Source organism: Astatotilapia calliptera, chromosome 6 (genome assembly GCF_900246225.1).
Source record: "Astatotilapia calliptera chromosome 6, fAstCal1.2, whole genome shotgun sequence".
In the NCBI taxonomy this organism is placed as follows: domain Eukaryota; kingdom Metazoa; phylum Chordata; class Actinopteri; order Cichliformes; family Cichlidae; genus Astatotilapia; species Astatotilapia calliptera.
In genome coordinates, this window is record NC_039307.1 from 18,170,516 (window position 1) to 18,193,637 (window position 23,122).

The following is a 23,122-nucleotide window of genomic DNA, read 5'->3' on the forward strand; positions in this document are numbered from 1 at the left end:
CACAAGCTCATCTTTGATGATACCAGCCCAAACCAGTACTCCACCTCCACCTTGCTGGCGTCTGAGTCAGACTGGAGCTCTCTGCCCATTACCAATCCAGCCACGGGCCCATCAAGACTCACTCTCATTTCATCAGTCCATAAAACCTTAGAAAAACCAGTCTTGAGATATTTCTTGGCCCAGTCTTGACGTTTCAGCTTGTGTGTCTTGTTCAGTGGTGGTCGTCTTTCAGCCTTTCTTACCTTGGCCATGTCTCTGAGTATTGCACACCTTGTGCTTTTGGGCACTCCAGTGATGTTGCAGCTCTGAAATATGGCCAAACTGGTGGCAAGTGGCATCTTGGCAGCTGCACGCTTGACTTTTCTCAGTTCATGGGCAGTTATTTGGCGCCTTGGTTTTTCCACACGCTTCTTGCGACCCTGTTGACTATTTTGAATGAAACGCTTGATTGTTTGATGATCACGCTTCAGAAGCTTTGCAATTTTGAGACTGGTGCATCCCTCTGCAAGATATCTCACTATTTTTGACTTTTCTGAGCCTGTCAAGTCCTTCTTTTGACCCATTTTGCCAAAGGAAAGGATGTTGCCTAATAATTATGCACACCTGATATAGGGTGTTGATGTCATTAGACCACACCCCTTCTCATTACAGAGATGCACATCACCTAATATGCTTAATTGGTAGTAGGCTTTCGAGCCTATACAGCTTGGAGTAAGACAACATGCATGAAGAGGATGATGTGGACAAAATACTCATTTGCCTAATAATTCTGCACTCCCTGTAATTGCCAGAAAGTGTATTTCACTCAACTGGATTAAAGGTTCTAGTGTTACCATTGGGAACTGGGAAATCTTTAATGCTCTTCCACATGAAAGACTACAAGCGACTATAAAGAGTCATGACAAATTGTTTTTGAGGGTCTGGTCACTCTGTCTACACTATCCACCTTCTGGCTTTAAATACTTGCTTCTGGAGTACTCGGTAATATCCCAGAATCTCTGATTGTTAGCTTGATGGCTGTTGATGACAAGTTAACTTATTTATTTATTTATGTTTGTGAATTTGTTAACTATGTAATAGGACTGCAGTGGGATGTTGGGTGGGCTGGTCATTCTTTTGGATGTGTGTAAGACTCTTTGTTACTTGCTAAAACTTAATAAAGTATTTTTTTTAATCCAACAGTACCATAAGGTCATTCACTCATATATAACTTTCATACAGTGCTATGTTCTGTGCATTTATTTCGCTGTTTCTTTCTTTCTTATTCAGCTGCTCCCTTTAGGGTTCACCACAGCAGATCATCTGCCTCCCTATCTATAGCAGTCTTCTCTGTCACACCAGCCCTCTGCATGTCCTCCTTCATTACATCCACGAACTTTCTCTGTGGTCTTCCTCCTTTACTTTCGCCTCGCAGCTCCATATTTTACATCCACTATCCCTCCTCTGCACATGTGGAAACAATCTGAGCCTTTTCTCTAACTGTGTCTCCAACCCACTCAAACTGAGCTGTCCCAATGATCAATTCTGCCGTGTCTGCTCACCCTCCTGATTTTCTTTCTGTGCCACAGTCTACAAACCATAAACCATAGAAGGTCTCACTATCACCTTGTAAACCTTCCCTTTCACTTATGCTCCTCTTGGTTTGTTACAAATCACCCATACAATCACAATCTCCATCCTGCCTGCACTTTCTTCTTCACCTCTGTTATACACTGTCCATTGCCTTGAATCATTTATCCCAGGTATTTAAACCCTTCCCGTTCACTTCAAGCACATTATCATCCACGCCGACACAGGGAGAGCTTGCAAACCCCACACAATTTCATGAAAGCCATTATTTGAGTTTCCAACCTGGCTGAGGTGACAGTGCTAACCACTCCATCACTGTGTCACCCATAATTTACATACATGCAATATTTTCTTTAAACTAAAAAAGAAAACCAAAAAGAAATTATGAAATAAACCTGTGAAAACCTTTCTATGAGCAACTCTATGACAGGAGTAAAGATTTCAATTGTGAGACATGAAAAAAACAGAGGAACATTTTTTTTTATAACTTGAATAATTTTACAACCAAAAGTACCTCTAAATTAAACAATTATCATGTTCCCTTCCTGCAAGTCTCTGCTAGTCCACCTGCCCTTTTCTTCCATATGAGCAATGCACCACTTTGATGGTCTCTTAATCACGCTGACTTCATTCAGCGTAACTGTGTCCATTACTCATTCCTCACTAATGCCTCCGGGTGAAAACGACATGCTATGATAAGACATAACATAAAAACAATCATCCATTAATGGTTTTCACAGCGCAAACAATCATAAAATCAATCAATCTGAGGCCATGGTCCTGAGCTGGAAAAGGCTGGAGTGCCCACCCCAGGTCAGGGATGAGCTCCTGCCCCAAGTGGAGGAGTTTAAGTATCTCGGGATCTTGTTCACAAGTGAAAGAAGAAGGGAGTGGGAGATCGCCAGACGGATTGATGCTGCGGCTGTACCAGTCCGTTGTGGTGAAGAGGGAGCTGAGTGTAAAAGCAAAGCTCTCAATTTAGCGGTCGATCTACGTCCCTACCTTCGCCCATGGTCACGAGCTGTGGGTACTGACTGAAAGAATGAGATCACGGATACAAGCGGCAGAAATGCGCTTCCTCCGAAGGGTGGTTGGCCTCTTTCTCAGAGATAGGTCAAGCAATTCAGCCCATCCAGGAGGGGCTCAGAGTAGAGCTGCTGCTCCTCCACATTGAAAGGAGCCAGTTGACGTAGTTCGGGCATCTGATAAGGATGCTTCCTGGGCGCTTCCTTGGTGAGGTGTTCCGGGCATGTGCCACCATGAGGACGCCCCGGGGGAGACCCAGGACACGCTGGAGAGATTATATCTCTCCCCCGCAACTTGGATAAGCAAAAGATGATGATGATGGATGGATGGAATTTTATATTTGACAATGGTGACGTTAAACCGAACTGATGAAAAAGCCAAATGACAAAAAATAATGAGCTAAACTGAGTTACCTTCTATTTATGCAAAATAAATGCTTTATTAATCCCAAATTTAAGAATTTTTTATGTTACAGCTGTTGAAATAATAATACTTATTCTCCCCTCGAAGGCAGGGAGTATGTAATTGTATGTTTGCAGCGTAGCATCCACAGTTTGCAAGATATCATTTTTTCAAATTTTGCGTAGTGGTAGATACCAGTAACAGCTCAAGCTGATATCATTTTTTTGAAAATTCTGTAAAGATCAGAGCAAAGGAGGAAATAAGGAATAACATTTTTATGGGTCAAACCTCACAATAATATATGAAGCCTTTCGGAGACATGAGTACTTGGGTTGACCTTCATTAGCATTTTAGGTCAAAGTTGACCTTGTAAAACAAATTTGAAGAATCCATATTGAGTAATGTGTCATATGAAAGGGCATGGGGAGAGCTGTGCAACACACTTTTTATTTGATCAATGCGACGCCCTGGGGCGTCACAATGAAGCCATAATCAGCTGTTGTCATCGTACTGTAATCAAAACATCATAAAACGAAAGACATCATAAAAGAGTTTTAGTATAGCCCTTGCTATTCCGGGGGTGTTGCATTCTCTGAGTGCTCTTGTTGTTATTATGATTATAATTCATAGAATGTGGTATGTATATTGGACTATTTCTTGAGCTCTCTTATATCTCATTAATTCATTCCTCCTGCCTGGGCTCATTTTTCTCAGTCTCTCAGCTTCTTATTCCCGCTGTCAAGCTCCTTCTTCTGAACTCCAACTTCTCCTCCACTTTCCTCTCTGTCATCACTTTCACTTTCCTCACTGTACGTTGAGATTAGTCCTTATCTGCTTTTTAAAGGATTATCCACATTTTCCTATCTATTATTTTCTCTCCTTTCTGCTTTTTCCCTCACACAGCACCCCTGCATATTATGCACGATTCAGTCATTCTGTAATTGATCTCTTCTTGTCGCGTTCACATTCTGGGTTTCCTTTACTCAACGTGTTCTGTTCCTTCTTTCTTTCTTGCTTTTGTCTTCCTTCTTGCTTCCTGCTTTCTCCAGCGTTCCACTTTAACACTTGTTCTGCACCCTTCGTGTCAATCACCTTGTGGGTTCCTCAGTAACTTTATTGCATCTCATTCCTTGCGTCTTCAGCTGATTCCTTCTTCTTTTCATTTCCCCCAAGCCTTCATTATTTAGGATTCCAGCATCACATAGTTGATTTCCTCATCCTTGTTGCTATATGTTCCATTCTATTCATTATCTCTTTGTCTTGTTCAATTAAGCATACCTGCATTTCCCCCCATGTTACCTTCTAACAGTAATATAGCTGTTTTATCCCAATGATTTCCATTTCTTACGTGCACTTGTGTATTCCAGCACATACTGCACCCCCCCCCAAAAAAAACAAAACTCTAAACCTTGGATTACCCCAGCAAATGTGCAAATATGAATCTTTTCAATGTATGTGTCATATATACTGGGATAAATCAATGATAAGTAAGTACAAAAAAACCTCATGTGTTATTCATAAGATTCAACACTTGTATGTATTTGCTTTCCTCCCTATACTTCCTGCCTCTCCGCTCATTTTTCCATCTCAGAGGCAAAAAGCCTTTCAAGCGAACACCCACAAAAACCATCAACAACAACAACAATAAAGCACTTAGCAGAGGAGCGACCCATTTTTGTTTTCATAAATGTGACAAATCCAATGGAGCCACACTTTTTAGTGCTAACAAATTGGATCAGAGCTCCGGTCTGGTTCATTCTGGGGTGGTTTTGGCCTGTAGAGAAGTCCTCCCACAACGTTTTGACAAATCTGTCAACAGCTGGGATTCGTTCATAGGTGCAAAATGATGTCCTCCACAGCCTGGCATGTCTAGTAAATTACCTTGTGGAGCCATGATCACTAGAGCAGCTTCCTTTATATGCTTATAAAAATCACCCCCACCTCCCCACCCCTCATCTCCCCATTTAAGTGCTTCACTGTACTTGTACATATTGTCAGAGATTGAATTACTACACGGTAATGGAAACCATGCAGAGTGCTGTGGGACATCCGTTTCCCACACAACAACCGTTTAATCACGGACAAACACTGGGCTGTTTGCCACAATATGTATCAGTGTCTATATGTGAGTGAGTGGAGAAGAGGCCAAAAGACCACAAAAAAAAAAAAGTGAGACCGTCTGTTACATGTGCGCTGCAATGGAGCCATGCAACCACATGGAACCGCAGTTAGTTAATATTCCATCTGCCAGGGAACATGCACAAAAAAACATTGATCTTATATGAGAAGAGCTGCCCCCCCCCCCCCCCCCCCACACCCCCCTAGTTACTGATCATATATAATTAATGCTAAATATACATTTCAAATGCTTATCCAACCATGATATACAAACAGTATCTAAGATATTTTTGTCAGCTACAAATGCAAGAGTGAAATCCATATTTGCAGGAAACCGTCATAACATAATGGATCTTAATTGAAGCAATAAAAACGCAAATGATGAAGAGCTTGGCCTTTTATTGCCCCCTTTCTACTCACTCCCTCCTGGGCAAGTTGGTATGAATGCAGCACTTCAATCAAAGATTAACATACATCATCAGACCATGCCGATCCAGAGTGGACGGTGTGTGTGTGCGTGCATTTGTGGGTAGAGTAAGAGCTTATTTCACACAGAACCAACCCACAAACCCTGCATGCTTTCAGAAGGTCTGGGCACGGGGAGCATCACCACTTCCCTCCCCTCCCGCCACTGCTGGATTCCAGGGTTCTCCAGTGTCACAGTATTTTTGGGGGGGATATCTCATTCCTTTCTTTTGAGTTTCTCTCGCTCTCTTTGGTCCCCCTTCTTGCCGTTGCTGTTTTTTGGGACACTCCGATTCTTCTCCCCCTCTCTCCAGTGATGTCGTCTCTTCTGAGGGAGGAGATGCAGAGAGTTTTGTTTCGACCTGCAAAAGAGAGACTGGTGGAGTTCATTGAAATTGAAGAGCCATCGCACGGAAGACATTTTTTCTGTGCCTCAGGTAAACAGCTTGATTGTTGACTCAGAAATGTGCGTTTGATTTTTACACAGGAGTAAATATCTTCCTCCTTAAAATGTACATTTTTAATGTGTTTAATAACTTACTTCCTTAAAAGCTGTGTATACCTGCACCACACAGGGTGTGTTAAATCTATAAGGCTGGCTTGCTGATGAAAAGCCCGGTGCTGCAGTGCACCTGTTTGTGATGTTTTTCCATTTTTCCGCAGTTGCAAAAAACAAAGAAGTCCAGCTATGTATAGTGCACTGTCAGATGTCTGTGCCCCTAAAGTCTACATCCAAGAGATCCTTCACCAAACGCTCCTGCATACAAGAGTGCTACCGGAGGGCAGAGATCTGGTCCCTGAAAGACCTTACCCTGATTGATGGAAGAAATCCTGACGTGGTAATTAGCCAAATTCTTCTGTAACTTCCATTGTTCTTAACTGGCTAAAATAGAGACAAACTGTCTTTTGGGTAACTGTATGTGGATGGCATTCTTGATGACCACATAGACCGCATAATAATAATTCTGTGGACATTTTGCTTTATCAGTACCTATTAACTAAGTAATTAAAATGTATTTATAAAGTGCATTTAAACACAGTTTTCACCAACCAAACTGGTGCACCAAGTCACTGCACTTTGACCACCACCATAATGTTCTGTTTATGCCACAGCTGCACTAAATTAACAATATTTGTAATTATCCATGTCATTTTTTATGTTTCTGGAATGTTTAATCTACCAGTAAGTACCAAGCTCCTTAATGAAAATGATATTTTTAATGCTAAAATTGCTGTTGTTATTATTATTTTCATCCGTGATTTATATTAAAGCACACTAATTTTTTATTTTATTTTATTAAGATGGCAAATTACAGTGATTGCATTATTCCTAAACAGAAAAGGTTTAGTGATTGAATGTTATGCAGAAGTCCAGTGTACCGGCATTTTTCAAATATAAAAATGTGAAAACAAATTTTGTGTTTGCTTAATAAATAATAATATAACTTTTAGTTTTAAACACGTTTTTGACAGATTTCTAAAATACTGGTGCTTTCTTGTTTTTATGACAAGTGGTCTAATAAATTTGTTAAGCACTGTATGTATCCCATATACACACAGGGGTGTAAATACATTAAGATAAAATCATAAATGAATTTAAGATAATTCCAAGCTCCTTAGCTATTAAATTCTAGATGAGTTATGTTATTAAAATCTTTACTCCTGCTCTGGCACCCTCCCGTGACTCATCAGCAATAAATTTGACATTGTTATTTATCTATTTTTCACATTTTAATTAATCGTTTGGAAAATTTCTACAGTTGCTTAAACACATAATGTTTGTGGGCTAACAAGGGACAAGGTAAAGATGAATGGTCTATGGTCATTTGGCTTTAGTTGCCCTATAATAATGTAAGCTTTCTACAGAACAAACACAATAAAAAAAATGCAGTGATTCTTAAAGGTGCTCCATAAATATAATTTTCTTTGGTTTCAGGATGACCCTTGTTTCCTGCTGCACTTCGACGAGGTGCGTACAGTGACGGCCATCAGCTGCTCAGCCAAATATGCTATGGTGCGTGCCCTGGTTGCCCTCAGTGACCGGTACTGTCAAAGGTCACTGAACCTGAGGAACTTTGACTGGCCTTACATCAAGCCCACCTCCTTCTACTCAAACAAAGGGGACTGCGCTGTTCTGTCACAGATATGCTTCTATGCAATCAATTTGGTTTGTCTCTCCATGTGTCATGTGCCTCTGGATGGATAATAAAAGTACGCAGTTGTTGTGAGAGTGCCAGTTAAGGTGGGTGTTTATATTACAAAGTTGTAGCAAATACTGTACGTGTATATTGCTTATATCAGTTAGTGTGAAGCAAATGTAGGCTCGTAGCTTCAGTTAGCTGGGCTTTGAAGAACTCATATTTACAATGAAATATGTTTTGCATTAATGCTCTGCTAAATGTATCTTCATGGCAAATGCTAGCTATGTGCCATATTTATCATCTAATTTTGTTAACTTTTAATTATATAACCCTGGAAGTTATTATATTATATTCCATGTGCTGAATTTCAAAATAAATGTAGCACAAAAGAAATAAAGCAACTGCAAATTCCTTGCGCTTTTTTCTCCCTTTATCTTCTTAAACACAGGGTACGAATCATGTATTCTGTCCTCTTTATGCAGTGCACAGTACTGTTAACAGCACATGTCACAGGGAGCTGCGCTGCAAAAATCTCATTTAGTTTAATGAACCTTAAAATGTATTTGGTGGATATTTCAGTGTCTGATTCTGATTCCAGTATACTCTATGCCATTTCTAGATAAATAAATGATTAGGTATTTCCTCAATAGATGTATTACTCCAATGATGAGAGGCTTTCAAGCAACATTGGTGTACATGAACTGCTGTGCAAAACTCTTGAGCCACCTCTCATTTCTTTACATTTTGCTGGGAAAATAGATGCAACAAATTTTTAAACATCTGCAAACACGCACAGAAATACAATAAACAGTGAAAAAAAACGAGTTTGTACAATTCCAGTAAGCCTGAGTTAAGTTAGTTAATACTAAATACTAAGTTAGTATTCTGTATGACCAGCTTTTCTCTTTAACATAGCCTGAATTATCTTTGGAAAACTTGTAATTCCTGTAAGTAGTCTTTAGGAATAGCTCTCTGGGCTTCTTGAAGGACATCCAAAACTCTTCTTTGTATGTTGGCAGCCGGAAGAAAAGGAAATGGAAGAAAAGGCCTTTTCTTCCATTCTCTGTCAAGATGATTCCACACTGCTTCAATAATGTTGAGGGGCAGACTCCAGGGAGGTCGCGCCATACACTCTAAAAAATATTCATGGTGTTTGTAGGTAGAACTTAACAAAAAAGCATTTTTCTGCTAAAAAAAGTAAGTTGCCTACATGTACACGTTTCAGTGAGTTGAATAATCAATGTTAGAAGTCAGTGCAACACAAAAATTAAAAAACAGTTCCTTAACTTAAATGTTTGAGTATATTGAATAAAATACTTTTGTCATCAATCAACAACAGAAAATATTAAGTTTGTGTAACATGTAAAAATGAGTTTCAACATCCTTCCTGTTTGAATTGAGACCATTCAGACAGACGAGGGCAACCCCGTAGCATATGTTCGTATCGTGCGCAACAGTTTCTGGATTCTTGTGGCTTCGTGGGAGAAGAGGTGTGTTTGCCCTCGACTGTGTTCGGTGAGTTAAGTAAGTACTGAATTCTAAATAGATGAATTACAAGTTATATTTGTACACTCTAAAATGTCATATTAAAAAAAACTGAAATTTGATGGTTTTAATCGTAATTTAGCAGAGTAGAGTTGTTGTTGTTTTTTTAAGTTTAGCTAGCCGTTTCTTTTAGCTAGCAAACGTTCCTCACAAATAAAAGAGTACAGATACAATTAAAACATGTCACTTGTCAGGGTACATTTGGTTAGCTGATAGACTATGCCGACAGCAGAGCATGTTCAATTTGAACCCGTATATGTTCAAATTAACCGGTCAGTAGCTGCCTGCATTTTTATCATGGTGTCAGAGTAAATTCGTGTTTCCACAAGATGGTCTCGGGTGAGGTAACTAATTACTGACAGAGTCAAATGTGGTGAATTTATCCCTGACTAAAAGTATTTCTATCAATTGTGTTGATGTTCTAAGCTCGACTGGGAATTCTGCCTGAGATTAAAGTTGGTTGACCTAGCAAAAAAAAAAACCAAAAAACAATATTGTGTGTGTGTGTGCGTGCATACGACTTGCATTTGCTTTCTGTAATTGTAAGCATAATGTAAAGTGTGGGATTGTGGCATGTCCACAGTGGTATTTAAATAGTTTAAAAGAAATTTCTCTTGCACATTTGGATTTGACACCTTATTACAAGTTTAAACTGCAGTCTGTAGATGTCAATTTTAAAATTCAATTTTGTTCAGTCTTTATGATTAATCTTTTTCAGTGTTGCATTGTAGTGTTTTAGAGAAGGTTTTATACTTAAAATAGCTTGTTAACTCAAAAGCTTCAATAATTCTTTGCATTACAAAAGGTCGCAGTAAATTTCAAAATGCATTGGACTTGCAAAATTTGCAAGTTTGAAACATCAAGAAGGAATGAGCTCTTAAAGCATTACAGGCTTAAACATAGCCATGGTGGACTGTTTATACCTTGCCTGTACTGGGATTGTTACTGCTCATTTGAACATGTGCTTCTCATAGGAACCGAAAACACACTCCTCACTCATTGGATGACTTCAAGCCTGAGCTGATACAGAGGTGTGTCAGTCGTTTGAATGCAGGAGATGATCCTCTTGAGGAACATAATGAAAATCCATTGTGTGAAGATGTAGCAAATGAAGAGGATGAAGAAATTGGGGAATTGCCTAATTTAATTGAGAAACATTTAGCCCACCTACTACTAAAACTGGAAAGTATATTTAATGTACCTCGCAGGTGTATTGATGAATTAGTTGTTACAGTTACAGTTATAGTTCATGTCATTCTCTGATTCAGGTCCTATTCATCAAAAGCACAATTGTGCTGTTGATGAAATTTAGGTTACATTTACTTTTAGTCACTTTATCCTATTGCTAGCAAAGTGGGCATTTAAAGCAGGCCAGTGTGTAACAGTTTAAATTGAAGTTACAAAGATTAAATCTTTATTTCTTTTAAAAACATATTTAAAATCAATATTTGGCACAATGCAAGTCACATAAATGTAATAGTTTTGACTTTTCACCTAATAAACTGTAAGTTTAAGTTTTGTTTTGCTTTTTTTATTCTCCAGAGTTCGGTGGAAATGAAGAGAGAGGTCGCAATCCGTTGCCTGAAGGTGTATCTGAAAGAGAAGGAAGAGGATCTCTTCAGAGAACAGCTGGTAGGTGAATCTCGCATTCTTTTGTGTTTTATTTTTAAATGGCACATAAAATGCTGACATGTTTCCATTTAAACTACCTACTTGCCAGGATGGTGAACAACAGTTCCCAGAAGAAGTGGTAAAGATTGTAGACACCAGACGAGCAGCAGTGTCTCTCCCAGCTGTCGCTAAAATTGTGATTGAAGGAACAGCAGTCCTGGAAGACCTTGATGTGCCCAGAGTGTGTGCCTTAATGATGGGGCTTATATACACTCTCAATCTGAGCTACCCAAAACAAGTAAAGAACACTCTAGAGGTATTTCTGGAACTTGATGGGCTTAAACCAGTCCACGGGTAATGTCTGTTAAGTGCAAACTTCTGTCATGAAACGAATGTGAATTGGACTGTAGTATTCCGATGTGCCTGTTACGTTTTTGTATGCAGTCCTAGATGAGTGTAGTTTTGAGAAAAGTTTGTAATACATATAATCTTAGCTTTGGATTGTTCTGTTGTTGAACATTAAAATCTTTTGTCATTTCCTTGATTCTGCGACAAGTTGAACAAGTTGATACCAATTGAAGTTAATGTTAATGTACATGAAGTACTTTTTTTTTTTTTTTAGTCATTTATAATTAAAGGGCTGCTGTAATGTCTCATTTATGTTGTATTGACACAGAAGTGTATTACTTTGAAAATGTTTTGTAATAAAATAATCAATTGGAATAAGTGAAATGGCTTTGTGTGATTTTTAGAAAAGCTACTATAGAAACCTAAACTAATTGGCATGGATAATTGTGAGTAGGATACATGTAAAAAAGTTCGTTGGTGTAACTCAACTAATGTAATTTCTCAACTTAATTTTACCAGAAATTTTAAATTAATATTAGGTTGCATAAACTTAATTATGCTTGTGGAGGTCAAGGTAAATCATGTTGGTTTGTTAAACAAGTTGAGTTAGCCAAACCTAAAAATTTCTTGCTGGATTTACTTAATAATATGCAAAATTTGTAACTTAAAAAGCTAAGTGGAAATTGTTACCTCAATTTTTTTAAGTTAAGCCAACAAAATATTTTTTAGAGTGTAGCTGATAGTGTTCCACTGTATGTTTTTCTATCCAGATATGCTTTTAGTGCATTGGCAGTGTGTTTGAAATGACTGTCATGCTGAAGCCCCTACAAATCAGATGTTTTCAAGATGCCTGCGTGGTGGATCAAACTCTTATGGCACTTTTCTGTGTTAATAAGTCCATTAATTTTGACATGATCACAACACCAGTGGCTGAATTGTAGTCCCAAACCATGACAGAGTCTCTATAATGTTTTACAGATGGCTGTACACGCTGTTGCACCTTTTTCCTGACTTCTTCTCTACATATTAACAATGATTTATTAAAAAAAAATTGGTTTCATCACTTCATAAGACCTCTTACCACTGATTTTCAGTCCAGTTCTTATGTAATTTAGCATACCTCAGCGTTTTCTCCGTTTTCCTTCCTTAAGAATTGCTTCTTGAAATTCACCCCTCCACTGAGACCATTTCTGATGAGGGCTCAGCCAGATATCTGGCACACACACACACACACACACACACACACACACACACACACACACGCCAAGACCTGCAAAGGTTTCAGTTAATAGGTGAATCAGAAAATATTACTTCATGCCTGTTCAACTGTGTTATCTTTGGCATTTTATTACAATTACAAGAAGTTCCGGCAGCTTGGAAGCAAAAGATAAAGAAATTAGGGGTGGGTCAAGACTTTTGCACAATAGGTTACATAGGTTAAATAACCGTGGGTGTAATTAGTATTTGAATTCAAGGCTATAACTTCTAGTCAATGCTTTTAGCAAGAGGAGCTACTTTTCGTTATTTAACAGTCATACCTCATAGCGCTTCTAAGTGACAGGTTTTTCAATTTCATTTAATATTTCAGATTTTATATAAAGAAACATTTAATATCTAGCATAATTAAATTATCTTTATTAATTAAAACTATTTTTAGTATAATGCAGTATTTTCTCGACCGGCCAGGTTGACTCGGGACGATTTTACTAAATGCACTTGTACTTCATATCTACAGGTGGCGCCAACAAACACACGCGCGCGCGAGCGCGTGCGTCTAAGAGTTTTAGTTGCCTTGGAAGTTGCCTGACGAAAATAAATATATATCGCAATAAATATTTAAGAATCGTTGTTTCTTTGATTTTACATTGACGTTTATTTATTTTAAAATTGGATCATTATAATATACTTGTTGTGTGTCTGCATATTTTTAATGTAGTTAGGTTTCTTTGTTTTGTTTCCGGCACACAACGGACGCACGCACTCGCGGCTCAGGGTCTGCACGCCTGCCGCCAAAATTCAAGTTAGAAGAGAGAAGCTGTTTCCCAGTTGTCGGTTGTAAACACGGGGCTAATATTTGGTGCTTTCTGTTTAAGGTGGTGGTTTGTCACCTGGCTGTAACAAATCTTGCCTCCGGAATCAGCTGAGAGAGGAAACCCGAAAGATGTACATCAAGTCTATTATTATCGAAGGATTCAAGTCCTACGCGCAAAGGACGGAGATCAACGGCTTTGACCCACTCTTCAACGCCATCACAGGATTGAACGGCAGCGGCAAGTCCAATATTTTGGACTCGATATGTTTCCTTTTGGGTATTTCAAATCTCACCCATGTAAGTGTGCTGTTGTCCGTAAGCTAGCTTAAAAGCTATCAAATCCAGTGTTCCAGTTGTTTATATTTGATTACTTAAGAGTTTTTGTTGAGTTTGATAATGGCAGTGGTTGTATTCCTCTCAGTAACAAGCGAAAGTCACAAATTGTTATAGTGCTGAAAACTACTGTATTTTGCGAAACAAATTTAAAAATAAAATGAAGTATGAATACAAGAAATACATCTAGTTGTAGTTTCGTAGAAGCTGTCAATAGAGTAAGCATAAGAAGGTATCGACACTTTGAGACTGCGGTCGCTTCATGACTGGAAGTAAATAGCCGTCACGATTTGTTTATAACAATATTGTTCTCTCATAGCAAGTGACAAAAAATAATAAAATAAACATATCCTTTCTGAAAACTGACTCAGGTCAAACTGAACTGCCACAAAAGTGAGAAACAAAATATGAAGAACAACTGTTGAATAATACGAAAGTGCAGTGACCCTGAACTGAGGTTAACTAAGTAAGAAGCATGTGTAGTTGTTTCTCATTCAAAATTTGCATCCTTTTTTGTTTCATCTCACCTGACAGGTGCGAGCCTCCAACCTCCAGGACTTGGTGTACAAGAACGGACAGGGTGGCATCACAAAGGCCACTGTGTCCATTACCTTTGACAACTCCAACAAAAGCCAGAGTCCTCTGGGGTTCGAAACACATGATGAGATCACTGTTACGAGACAGGTGGGGAAAGAAATAAAGGAGGAAACTCTCTGACTTTAGGATTATTATGCAGTCCTTGTATTAACACGCATATACTTTTTTTTTTAGGTGGTAATTGGTGGCAGGAACAAGTATCTCATCAATGGAGTCAATGCCAACAACACTCGCGTGCAGGACTTATTCTGCTCTGTTGGTCTTAATGTCAACAACCCACATTTCCTCATCATGCAGGTCAGTCTTGTTTCAGCGGTGTAGTTGTGGTTGTAAATGGATATGATCTGTCACCCCATTCAAAGATTTTCCTTTTGTTTTAATACATTAGGGGAGGATCACCAAAGTTCTGAATATGAAACCACCAGAGGTAAGACAAACACTTTGCCCATTAGGAGGACACTTATTTCCCTCCCTTCTTAGGACTTATAATATTGAATACTTCTCTTCTTTCAGATCCTTGCCATGATCGAGGAAGCAGCAGGTACCAGGATGTATGAATGTAAAAAGATTAGTGCTCAGAAGACCATTGAGAAGAAAGAGGCCAAGCTGAAGGAGATTCAGACTGTATGTTAATTCACTCTGACTGTATCACTATCTATACTTGTTCGTCAGCAAACTGCTGCTGAAGCAAACCATTTGTTGTGTTTGCTCTTTCAGATTTTGGATGAGGAAATCACTCCAACCATGCAGAAACTGCAGGAGGTAGTTTGGCATTAAGATTTGAACCGACTATCTCTCTCCACAGGTTCAACCCGTGAAGCCTGTGTTCTTTTTGTTTTTACTGTTGTAATATCCATTTCTGAACCTTCCTCTGTCCACAGGAACGATCATCATATCTGGAATACCAGAAGCTGATGCGTGAGATCCAGCACTTGTCGCGGCTGTATGTGGCCTGGCTGTTTGTGTGTGCAGAGGAGACCAAGCTGAAGTCAGCAGAGAATCTAAAAGTGATGCAGGACAACATCGCCAAGATGCAAGCCAGCATGGCAGAGAACGAGAGCAAAGTCCAGGAGCTCACAGCCCAGATTCAGGAGCTGCAAAAGAAAAAAGACCAGGTACTTTACACTGGGGAAGAAAGGGAGCGATTTTTCACAATTTGATTTTCTTTTTCTGTAATAGTGGGCAGATTTTTTCAGTACCTTTGTTGAAGTCTTTAAAATAATTTGTATGCTATAGGTCCATCCTCTGTATGTTTTAATCAAACTGCAGCAAAGTAATCTGTATCAATCTGCTCGTCTGTAGGAAGTAAATGGAGTATTAAAGTCTCTTGAGGAGGCTCTAGCTGATGTTCAGCGTGTGGACGCCAAAGCTCAGAGTGCACTTGACTTAAAAAAATCAAATCTCAAAGATGAAACCAAGAAGAGGAAGGAGCTTGTAAAGAACATGGAAGAGGTAATGGATTAATAAAAATCTTGCTATTCTATGACTTGCAAACAAGGGCAATGTGTACATCTGAATCATTTATTCAAACTGTTGTTTTCCTTGATCTGCAGGACAAGAAAATGCTTGTGGTGAAGGAAAAGGAGGTTTCTGTGTTGACCAAGCAGCTTCAGGCTCTGCAGGAGGAGGGAAAGAATGACAGCGCTGCCCTCGAGGCAGCTGAGCAGCATTTCAAAGCTGTGTCTGCAGGTCTTTCTACCAACGAGGATGGAGAGGAAGCCACACTCGCAGGCCAGATGATGGCCTGCAAGAATGACATAAGCAAAGCAGATACAGAGGCCAAGCAGGTGAGTCTTGCTTTTAGAATAAATATTTTTGCAGAAGGCTGATTATGCTTCTGTGACTGGAAAACGTTTTTTTCACTGACCTTATTCCCTGGGTTCTTATTTTATCATGAATTTCCAACCATCTATTTTTTTTCTTCCTTATTTATGCTCAGGCCCAAATGACGCTTAAGCATGCCCAGGCTGAGCTGAAGACCAAACAAGCAGAGGTGAAAAAGATGGACAGTGGCTACAAAAAAGACCAGGACACTCTGAAAGCTGTCAAAAACAGCAGGGAGAAACTAGAGGCTGAGCTAGCCAAGCTCAACTACGAAGGTACTAATTCATGATTATTTATGTACCGGTATTTGTTTAAACAGGAGTCACATGCACTCACGTATGAGGTGCCTTTTCTGTATAAACCTGTGTACTAACTGGAGGGTTTTTTATGTCCTTCTGCAGATGGGAAGGAAGAAAGTCTGCTGGAAAAAAGAAGGCAGCTGTCCAGAGAGATAACTAAACTTAAAGAGACGCATGAGCGTCTTATGTCACGTTTCCCCAACCTGCGCTTTGATTACAAGTAAGAACTCAGATCTCATCAAATTATACCACATCTAATGTTATAAAGACATTTAATGATTTTCTAATTAGGGAAGTATTAAAAAAAATTAAAAAGGAGCACTGAGAAACTTTCATGTTAAAAATGTAGAGGTGTGTAAATTTATTTATTTATTTATTTTTATAAACTTGTATTCCTTTGCACACTTGGCTGACAGTTCCCTCACCTTTTAGCTTTGTTGTATTGTACCTGTGAAGGGGAGTCTTAGCCATTTGTTAATATATTGATATGATGGCAGATATATATGGGTTTTTATGTGGTGCCAGAGGACACAAGCTAATAAAATGCTAGGACATTTCTTTTCCCTCCTGGGTCCCCACTCTCTGTGGTCAGTTGTTGTTGGTGGTGTGTGTGTGTGTGTGTGTGTGTGTGTGTGTGTGTGTGTGTGTGTGTGTGTGCCCACAGTGCTGAACAGTCCAATGATAATAGTTCTGGAGTGTGTCAACACAACATGTAGTTACATTTCTGGGTCGTAGGGTTTGAAAGCGGTTTGCAGTTATGATGTTGGGATAAATCCCCAATAAAGCCCAAAATTTAATTTATAAGAATAAACGAACAAATGAATCACATCCTCTCTTTTGAAAGGCAGGAAAGAGACACTGTGTGGAAAATTTAAAAATAAAAAAACATAAGAAATATGTATTTCAATAATCTCTTAGCTACCTCAGAATATCTTCGATAATTATAATTTCCAATTATTCCAACTCTGTTAATTGATAACTTCATCAAATTTCTTCAGTATACTTATCTTAAAGACTTTGGCCAAACAAAATATGAAAAAATCAATGCTCGAAAACGGGATTTAAAAAAAATCATTAGAGATTAAATCATTCCTTGAAAAACAGGGTTTATGTGTTTTTAGAGGGAGTGAACACTACTTAATGAACTCAGGTGTGCTAACCTCCTAAGACCTGAACTCTTCCATGGCATGCATTTTTAATTTCTCATTGATATTTGGGCATATTGGGACCCAATGAATGTAAAAACAAAGAAATACCTGATGATTTTTTTATTTATTTTTTTACCTGATTTTTGTTTCTAAGAACAATGAGAGCCACATCTGAGGACATTCGTTTTAAATTTTGATAGAACTGTGGCAGTATAATGTCCTTGTAAGTGGATATCAGGCCCTTTAGAGCAAAATTTAGTATTTTGCTCTAGACAACCCAAAATGTGATGTCCACATATGTGGACGCCAGGTCCTAGGAGGTTAATGTTGTTTTTAATGTCCCTCTTTAGGGACCCTGAGCGAGGGTGGGACCGCAGCAAAGTGAAGGGGCTTCTAGCTAACCTGATCACAGTCAGCGACATCTCCTATTCAACAGCGCTGGAGGTCGTGGCAGGAGGACGGCTTTATAACATTGTTGTTGACACAGAGGTAGGTGTGTGTGACCAGTCTGTGTGTTGTTTATTTATTTATTTTCATTCACAGATCAGTGGGATGGCATAACTGAAGTTATTGATTTTTGGTTTTTTTGTAGGTGACAGGCAAAAAGTTGCTAGAGAAGGGAGAGCTGCAGCGAAGGTACACCATCATTCCCCTGAACAAGATCTCTGCAAAGACACTTAATGACAGAGTGATCAACGCTGCCAAGAACCTGGTGAGAGAATCTTCTGAGTGTTTGGGTTTGAAAATGTTTGGAGAAGTTGTAAAAGTGCACTTAATTTTTTTTTTTTTCCCCCGTTTACTGAAACTTACCATTGACTCTTATTGCATTCTTTCTGTCTTATCTTCATCCAGGTTGGAGTGGACAATGTTCACACAGCTCTGTCCTTAGTCGGTTATGAGTCTGACCTACGTAAAGCCATGGAGTATGTGTTTGGCGCCACACTGGTGTGCGACACTCTGGACAATGCCAAAAAAGTGGCTTTCGATAAGCAGGTGATGACCAAGACAGTCACACTCGGTGGAGACATCTTTGACCCACAGGGAACCCTGAGTGGAGGTGAGAGCAAGGAGGACGTGTGTGCTCTGTCATGTGTTATTTATTGGATTTTGTTGCCACTGTTTTATGATGACTTTGAACATTTTACCTGCAGCGATGGTTTTATTTGAACTCACTCAAGCACTCAAAAAGTAAACTGGCTTTTTTTCCTCCTCTCAGGTGCTCGCTCCCAGTCTGCATCAGTTCTGTCCAGCCTGAAGGAGGTGAAGGAGGTTCAGGACAACCTGAATGAAAAGGAGGCCCAACTTCAGGATACTGAACGGCAACTGGCCAGCCTGAAGGGAACCGCTGAGAAGTATGTACATGCAAACACACAAAATATGCCCATGTTTTAACTGTTTACAGCAAAACTCTTAAAAACCTTGTTTTTAAGACTTAATGCACCACAACGCCGTTTAGTATTTAAAAGCAGTGGGAAAAAAACACAACAGAAACACACTGTGATGTAGCTGCCAGCATGTTTTCTCACCTACCCTGGTACATTTCCTTGTTCTTTTCACCACACTTCTCTCTCTCTCTTGCAGGTATCGTCAGCTGAAGCAGCAGTATGAACTGAAGGTGGAGGAAGAACAGATTCTGCAGGCCAAGGTGCAGCAGAGCTCCTTCCACCAGCAGCAAGAGGAGCTGGAGAGGCTGCGCAAAGCAATTGGTCAGAGAAATCAAAATACGTGGGGCAACAAAAAACCATCCAGTCTGCACTTTGTGTTTTCTAACTTGATCAAATGTGCTGTTTGTTAATCCAGAGGAGAGTGAGGAGACGTTGCGTGTTACTAAGGAGGTGCAAAAGCGGGCTGAAGAGAAATACAAGGTGCTGGAGAACAAGATGAAGAATGCTGAAGCTGAGAGGGAGAAGGAGCTGAAAGCTGCCCAGCAGAAACTCAATACAGCCAAGGCCAAAGCCGATGCCTTCAACAAGAAGCTGAAGCAGAAGCAGCAGGTTAAATGAACTTTTGACTGCTTTGAATAATTGCTACAATATACAATAATATATTTTTAATTTTAGCCAGAATTTTAGTCAGCCGGTGTGTGTCTGTCTGTTTTGTGTTTTATTTATTATTTATTTAACGCTTTCTTTGCTCATGTTTGCAGGAGGCTGATGCTGTGGCCCTGGAGCTGGAGGAGCTGCAGAGGGAGCAGGCTGGCTACGAGCAGCAGATTCAGGCTGTAGACGAGGCGATGAAGGCCATCCAGGAGCAGATTGACAGCATGGCTTGCACTGTATCCCAAAACAAGGTATTTGGGCCATTTTGAACATGCAAAGTAGCTCCCAGAAGTCTTTTGGCAAATAGACTTAGATGAGTTTATTACTGCTCCACTCCAGGGGTGGAACTCGTTCACGTGAACTTAAAAAGTGTTATGATTTATCACAATCAATTTGTCTGTGTGGGTTCTCAGTCATCCAGGTCATGACAGTCTTAAGAGGTTGAAAAAGAGGGCGACTGGACTCTCCTTCTTTTGTTAAGCTCTTACGAATCCCAGTCGATTATTAACTCAGATCTTTTAAGTAAAAGTCTGACAACTTTAATTAGGCTGTTACAGGGTTTCCACGTAGTTGTTTTGGTCCTCATTATGAATTATATAGTTTTTCTCTTGTGGATTATTGGGCTGAGCATGTGCCATCTTTCTATGTAAAAAAAACAAAACAAAAAACACCATCAAATGTGATGTTTATAAATTTAAGTATCCAAATGCTTTCCTAATTTATTTTTTCTGTTGTAATGTAGGAGGCAGTGCGTAAAGCCCAGGAGGAGCTGGCCAAACAGAAGGAAGTGATTGTGTCACAAGACAAAGCGCTCAAGGTATATCTATCTATACATCTATATATATTTATTAATTAAATAATGTTACAAGCCTTCCACAGGAGGATTGTTGTTGTAACTGCAACAGTTTCAGTTTCTGACTCAAACATTTTAAAACATTTCACACTCCTCAGCACTGAGAGCTTCACAACTGGTTAGAACTTTCAGATATGACTGATTAACTGAATTGTTTGTCCATCTCAACCCTCCAGACAAAGTCCACTGAGGCCAATAAGCTCAGAGAACAAAACAATGAGGTCCAGCTGAAGATCAAGGAGCTGGAACATAACATCAGCAAACACCGCAAAGACAGCCAGGATGCTGCTGACAAGGTACACGCAAACTCTCATTAGCCCACAGTCCTCCCACTGCAGTAACACTTAATGTTGTCTTGATCCAGAAGATTGGAGTGAGTTTCATCTTTTCTCGTATGACTTGAGCATCATAAACACGTTTCCATCTCTCAGGTGACTCGGATGCTGGAGGAGCACGACTGGATCAATTCAGAGCGCCACTTTTTCGGTCAGCCGAACACTTCTTATGATTTCAAGACCAACAACCCGCGTGAAGCAGGCCAGCGGCTCAAGAAGCTGGAGGAGACCACCAGCAAGCTAGAGAGGAACGTTAACAAGAGGGCTATGAATATGCTGAACGAGGCAGAGGAAAGGGTGAGGAGGGACGAAAAAGTATATTTGTAACTCAAAGGCCTCAGCTACTGTCTGTTCCTCCATGTAACATCATTCCCTTCTGCAGTACAATGATCTGATGAAGAAGAAGAGGATTGTGGAGAACGACAAGGCAAAGATTTTGCAGACCATTGAGGAGCTGGACCAAAAGAAAAACGAGGCTCTTAACGTGGCGTGGCAGAAGGTATACTTCTCAGCACCTTTATTTATTCTTTCTCCTTTACTTATACTTATTGTCACCTTGCTTTGTTTTAAACTTACCATTGCAGGATTTTCAATAAATCTAATATCTGTGGATGTTATAAATCAGTAATGTCAGTGAACAGGACTTATTTTGTGCAGCAGCCACTTCTGCGTCTTTCTCTAACAGGTTTCAGTCACTATGAATATAAAAAGGTGTTAGGATCATAGGCTGTATGAAGAGTGTCACCACCCCATCTTTAAAATGAGGTCAGACAGTGAAACTGTACATATGTTAGGTAATCCTCCTTTCTTACACTCAGGTCATTTTTGTATATTTAGTCATCCTAACATTTTATTCAGTCTGATCCAAAACGGGTGACTGAGCCAAGAATCACATCAGGCTTCTGTAGGTTTTGCCCCCTAGTGGCCATTAAGAAGAAAGCAGGTTGGCTGCCTGTTTTACAGGAGTCACATAGTTTCTTTTTCTGCCTCCATACGACACATATATCATTGCCTCCTTCCTGTCTTGTTGTAGTTTTCTTTGTTTGTTTCTTAGTATCCTGTAGTTGTGGCATTTCAGATACTGGCTTTTGGTTGTTCCTTTTTTGTTTAACTTTAGAATAATTAATTTATTGCCCATTATCTCTCACTGTAGGTAAACAAGGACTTTGGCTCCATCTTCTCCACCCTGTTGCCAGGAGCCACAGCAAAGCTGGCTCCTCCGCAGGGCTGCGGTGTCCTGGAGGGCCTCGAGTTCAAAGTGGCCTTGGGTAACACCTGGAAGGAGAACCTCACAGAGCTCAGTGGTGGGCAAAGGTGAGTAACCTCATTCAGTATGGCCTTTTAGTGTCACTTCGATTGCACCTAAACAATACTGTAAATAAGTTGTGTCTGTTTTCAGATCACTGGTGGCCCTGTCTCTCATCCTGGCCATGCTGCTGTTCAAACCCGCTCCCATCTACATCTTAGATGAAGTGGACGCTGCTCTGGATCTGTCTCACACACAAAATATTGGGCAGATGCTGCGGACGCATTTTAGACACTCTCAGGTAAGTTAAAGCATGAAGGTTTTCACTTTATTTCGCAGAATACACTTCCTGTCGTGAAATACCGTAAACCATTATTCCTCTTTTAAACCAAGTTAATGGGTAAAGTTTTTCCAAACCTTGTAATTTTTATTGTCTTTGCAGTTTGTGGTCGTGTCACTAAAGGACGGCATGTTCACAAACGCCAACGTCCTATTCAAGACGAAGTTTGTCGACGGCATGTCCACAGTGACGCGGACCGCGCTCAGCCAGAGCGACCCCAAGAAAATCCAAGAAAAGCCATCACAGAAAGAGAAGAGGAGCAAACAGCTCATCAGCTAATCATTGCACTGAAATTTCATCGCACATTATGTCATCTAAAAACCTTGTAACATAACCTAAGGAGGTATCGGTTAATAAGAGTTTTCTCTTTATCTCATGTGTTCTTCTTTGTTTACATCTTTGCATTTCAAACAATAACGAGCTTTATTTTGTCTGAACTGTCCTTATTTATCCTTTCTCTTTTGTGGTTCACGTTCCCCTGCTTCCTGTCATCTGATTTATGTGCAGTTTATATTTTAGTAAATAAAGGAATAAATGCATTTTTGTCTGGTCTTGTTAGTTCTCCCATTGAAAGGGGGGGGGGGGGGAGTACATAATTCAATTTGTTACTCAAACATATCGAGTAATATGTGATATAAAAGGGCACAGAGAAAACTGTACGACACACTTTAATCTTTTTCGATACAAAACCCTACGACAGGGGACGGGAACTCCAGGCCTCAAGGTGACCTGCACGTGTTAGATATCACCCTGGGTCAACACAACTGAATCAAATGATTAGTTCATTACCAGGCCTCTTCAGGACATGTTAAGGGGCAAATTTAGCCATTTAAATAAACTGTTTTGGATCA

At 39.7% G+C, this 23,122-nt stretch overlaps 3 protein-coding genes across 4 annotated transcripts; all 3 read left to right on the forward strand.

Moving 5' to 3' along the window:
• Positions 1 to 5,728: 5,728 nt before the first annotated feature.
• Positions 5,729 to 7,899, forward strand: exoc1l (exocyst complex component 1 like). The gene is made up of 3 exons (XM_026170772.1): positions 5,729 to 6,017; positions 6,244 to 6,419; positions 7,517 to 7,899. The coding sequence occupies exons 1-3, from the start codon at positions 5,897 to 5,899 to the stop codon at positions 7,784 to 7,786; spliced, it is 567 nt and encodes a 188-aa protein (XP_026026557.1). The 5' UTR covers positions 5,729 to 5,896; the 3' UTR covers positions 7,787 to 7,899.
• A 1,140-nt stretch (positions 7,900 to 9,039) lies between these two features.
• LOC113023277 (uncharacterized) lies at positions 9,040 to 11,244 on the forward strand. Of its 2 annotated transcripts, none has more exons than XR_003272531.1 (4): positions 9,040 to 9,245; positions 10,241 to 10,297; positions 10,809 to 10,898; positions 10,987 to 11,052. XR_003272531.1 is itself a non-coding variant. In XM_026169302.1 (4 exons), exons 1-4 carry the CDS (start codon positions 9,157 to 9,159, stop codon positions 11,233 to 11,235), a joined length of 627 nt encoding a protein of 208 aa, XP_026025087.1. In that variant the 5' UTR covers positions 9,040 to 9,156; the 3' UTR covers positions 11,236 to 11,244. The 2 variants fall into 2 exon arrangements, 1 of the variants encoding a protein (XP_026025087.1); XM_026169302.1 differs by having other exon boundaries at positions 9,040 to 9,236; positions 10,241 to 10,448; positions 10,987 to 11,244.
• A 1,908-nt stretch (positions 11,245 to 13,152) lies between these two features.
• smc2 (structural maintenance of chromosomes 2) lies at positions 13,153 to 22,810 on the forward strand. Its single transcript, XM_026170784.1, has 25 exons — positions 13,153 to 13,554; positions 14,125 to 14,274; positions 14,362 to 14,484; positions 14,576 to 14,614; positions 14,701 to 14,811; positions 14,905 to 14,949; positions 15,069 to 15,302; positions 15,490 to 15,639; positions 15,741 to 15,974; positions 16,127 to 16,286; positions 16,413 to 16,530; positions 17,809 to 17,947; positions 18,051 to 18,170; positions 18,311 to 18,515; positions 18,675 to 18,810; positions 19,040 to 19,164; positions 19,259 to 19,452; positions 19,605 to 19,748; positions 20,240 to 20,314; positions 20,527 to 20,646; positions 20,782 to 20,982; positions 21,068 to 21,184; positions 21,839 to 21,999; positions 22,085 to 22,232; positions 22,374 to 22,810. The coding sequence occupies exons 1-25, from the start codon at positions 13,387 to 13,389 to the stop codon at positions 22,548 to 22,550; spliced, it is 3,594 nt and encodes a 1,197-aa protein (XP_026026569.1). The 5' UTR covers positions 13,153 to 13,386; the 3' UTR covers positions 22,551 to 22,810.
• The last annotated feature ends 312 nt before the right edge of the window (positions 22,811 to 23,122 follow it).

Excerpts from the sequence above, each read along its gene's own strand:
- exoc1l (XM_026170772.1), top strand. The coding sequence starts at position 5,897 with ATGTCGTCTCTTCTGAGGGAGGAGATGCAGAGAGTTTTGTTTCGACCT. Across the intron at positions 6,018-6,243 it reads ACATTTTTTCTGTGCCTCAG|TTGCAAAAAACAAAGAAGTC; the intron begins GTAAACAGCTTG and ends ATTTTTCCGCAG. Across the intron at positions 6,420-7,516 it reads ATGGAAGAAATCCTGACGTG|GATGACCCTTGTTTCCTGCT; the intron begins GTAATTAGCCAA and ends CTTTGGTTTCAG.
- LOC113023277 (XM_026169302.1), top strand. The coding sequence starts at position 9,157 with ATGTTCGTATCGTGCGCAACAGTTTCTGGATTCTTGTGGCTTCGTGGG. Across the intron at positions 9,237-10,240 it reads TTTGCCCTCGACTGTGTTCG|GAACCGAAAACACACTCCTC; the intron begins GTGAGTTAAGTA and ends TGCTTCTCATAG. Across the intron at positions 10,899-10,986 it reads ATCTCTTCAGAGAACAGCTG|GATGGTGAACAACAGTTCCC; the intron begins GTAGGTGAATCT and ends CCTACTTGCCAG.
- smc2 (XM_026170784.1), top strand. The coding sequence starts at position 13,387 with ATGTACATCAAGTCTATTATTATCGAAGGATTCAAGTCCTACGCGCAA. Across the intron at positions 14,615-14,700 it reads TGAATATGAAACCACCAGAG|ATCCTTGCCATGATCGAGGA; the intron begins GTAAGACAAACA and ends CTCTTCTTTCAG. Across the intron at positions 16,287-16,412 it reads AGCCAAGCTCAACTACGAAG|ATGGGAAGGAAGAAAGTCTG; the intron begins GTACTAATTCAT and ends GTCCTTCTGCAG.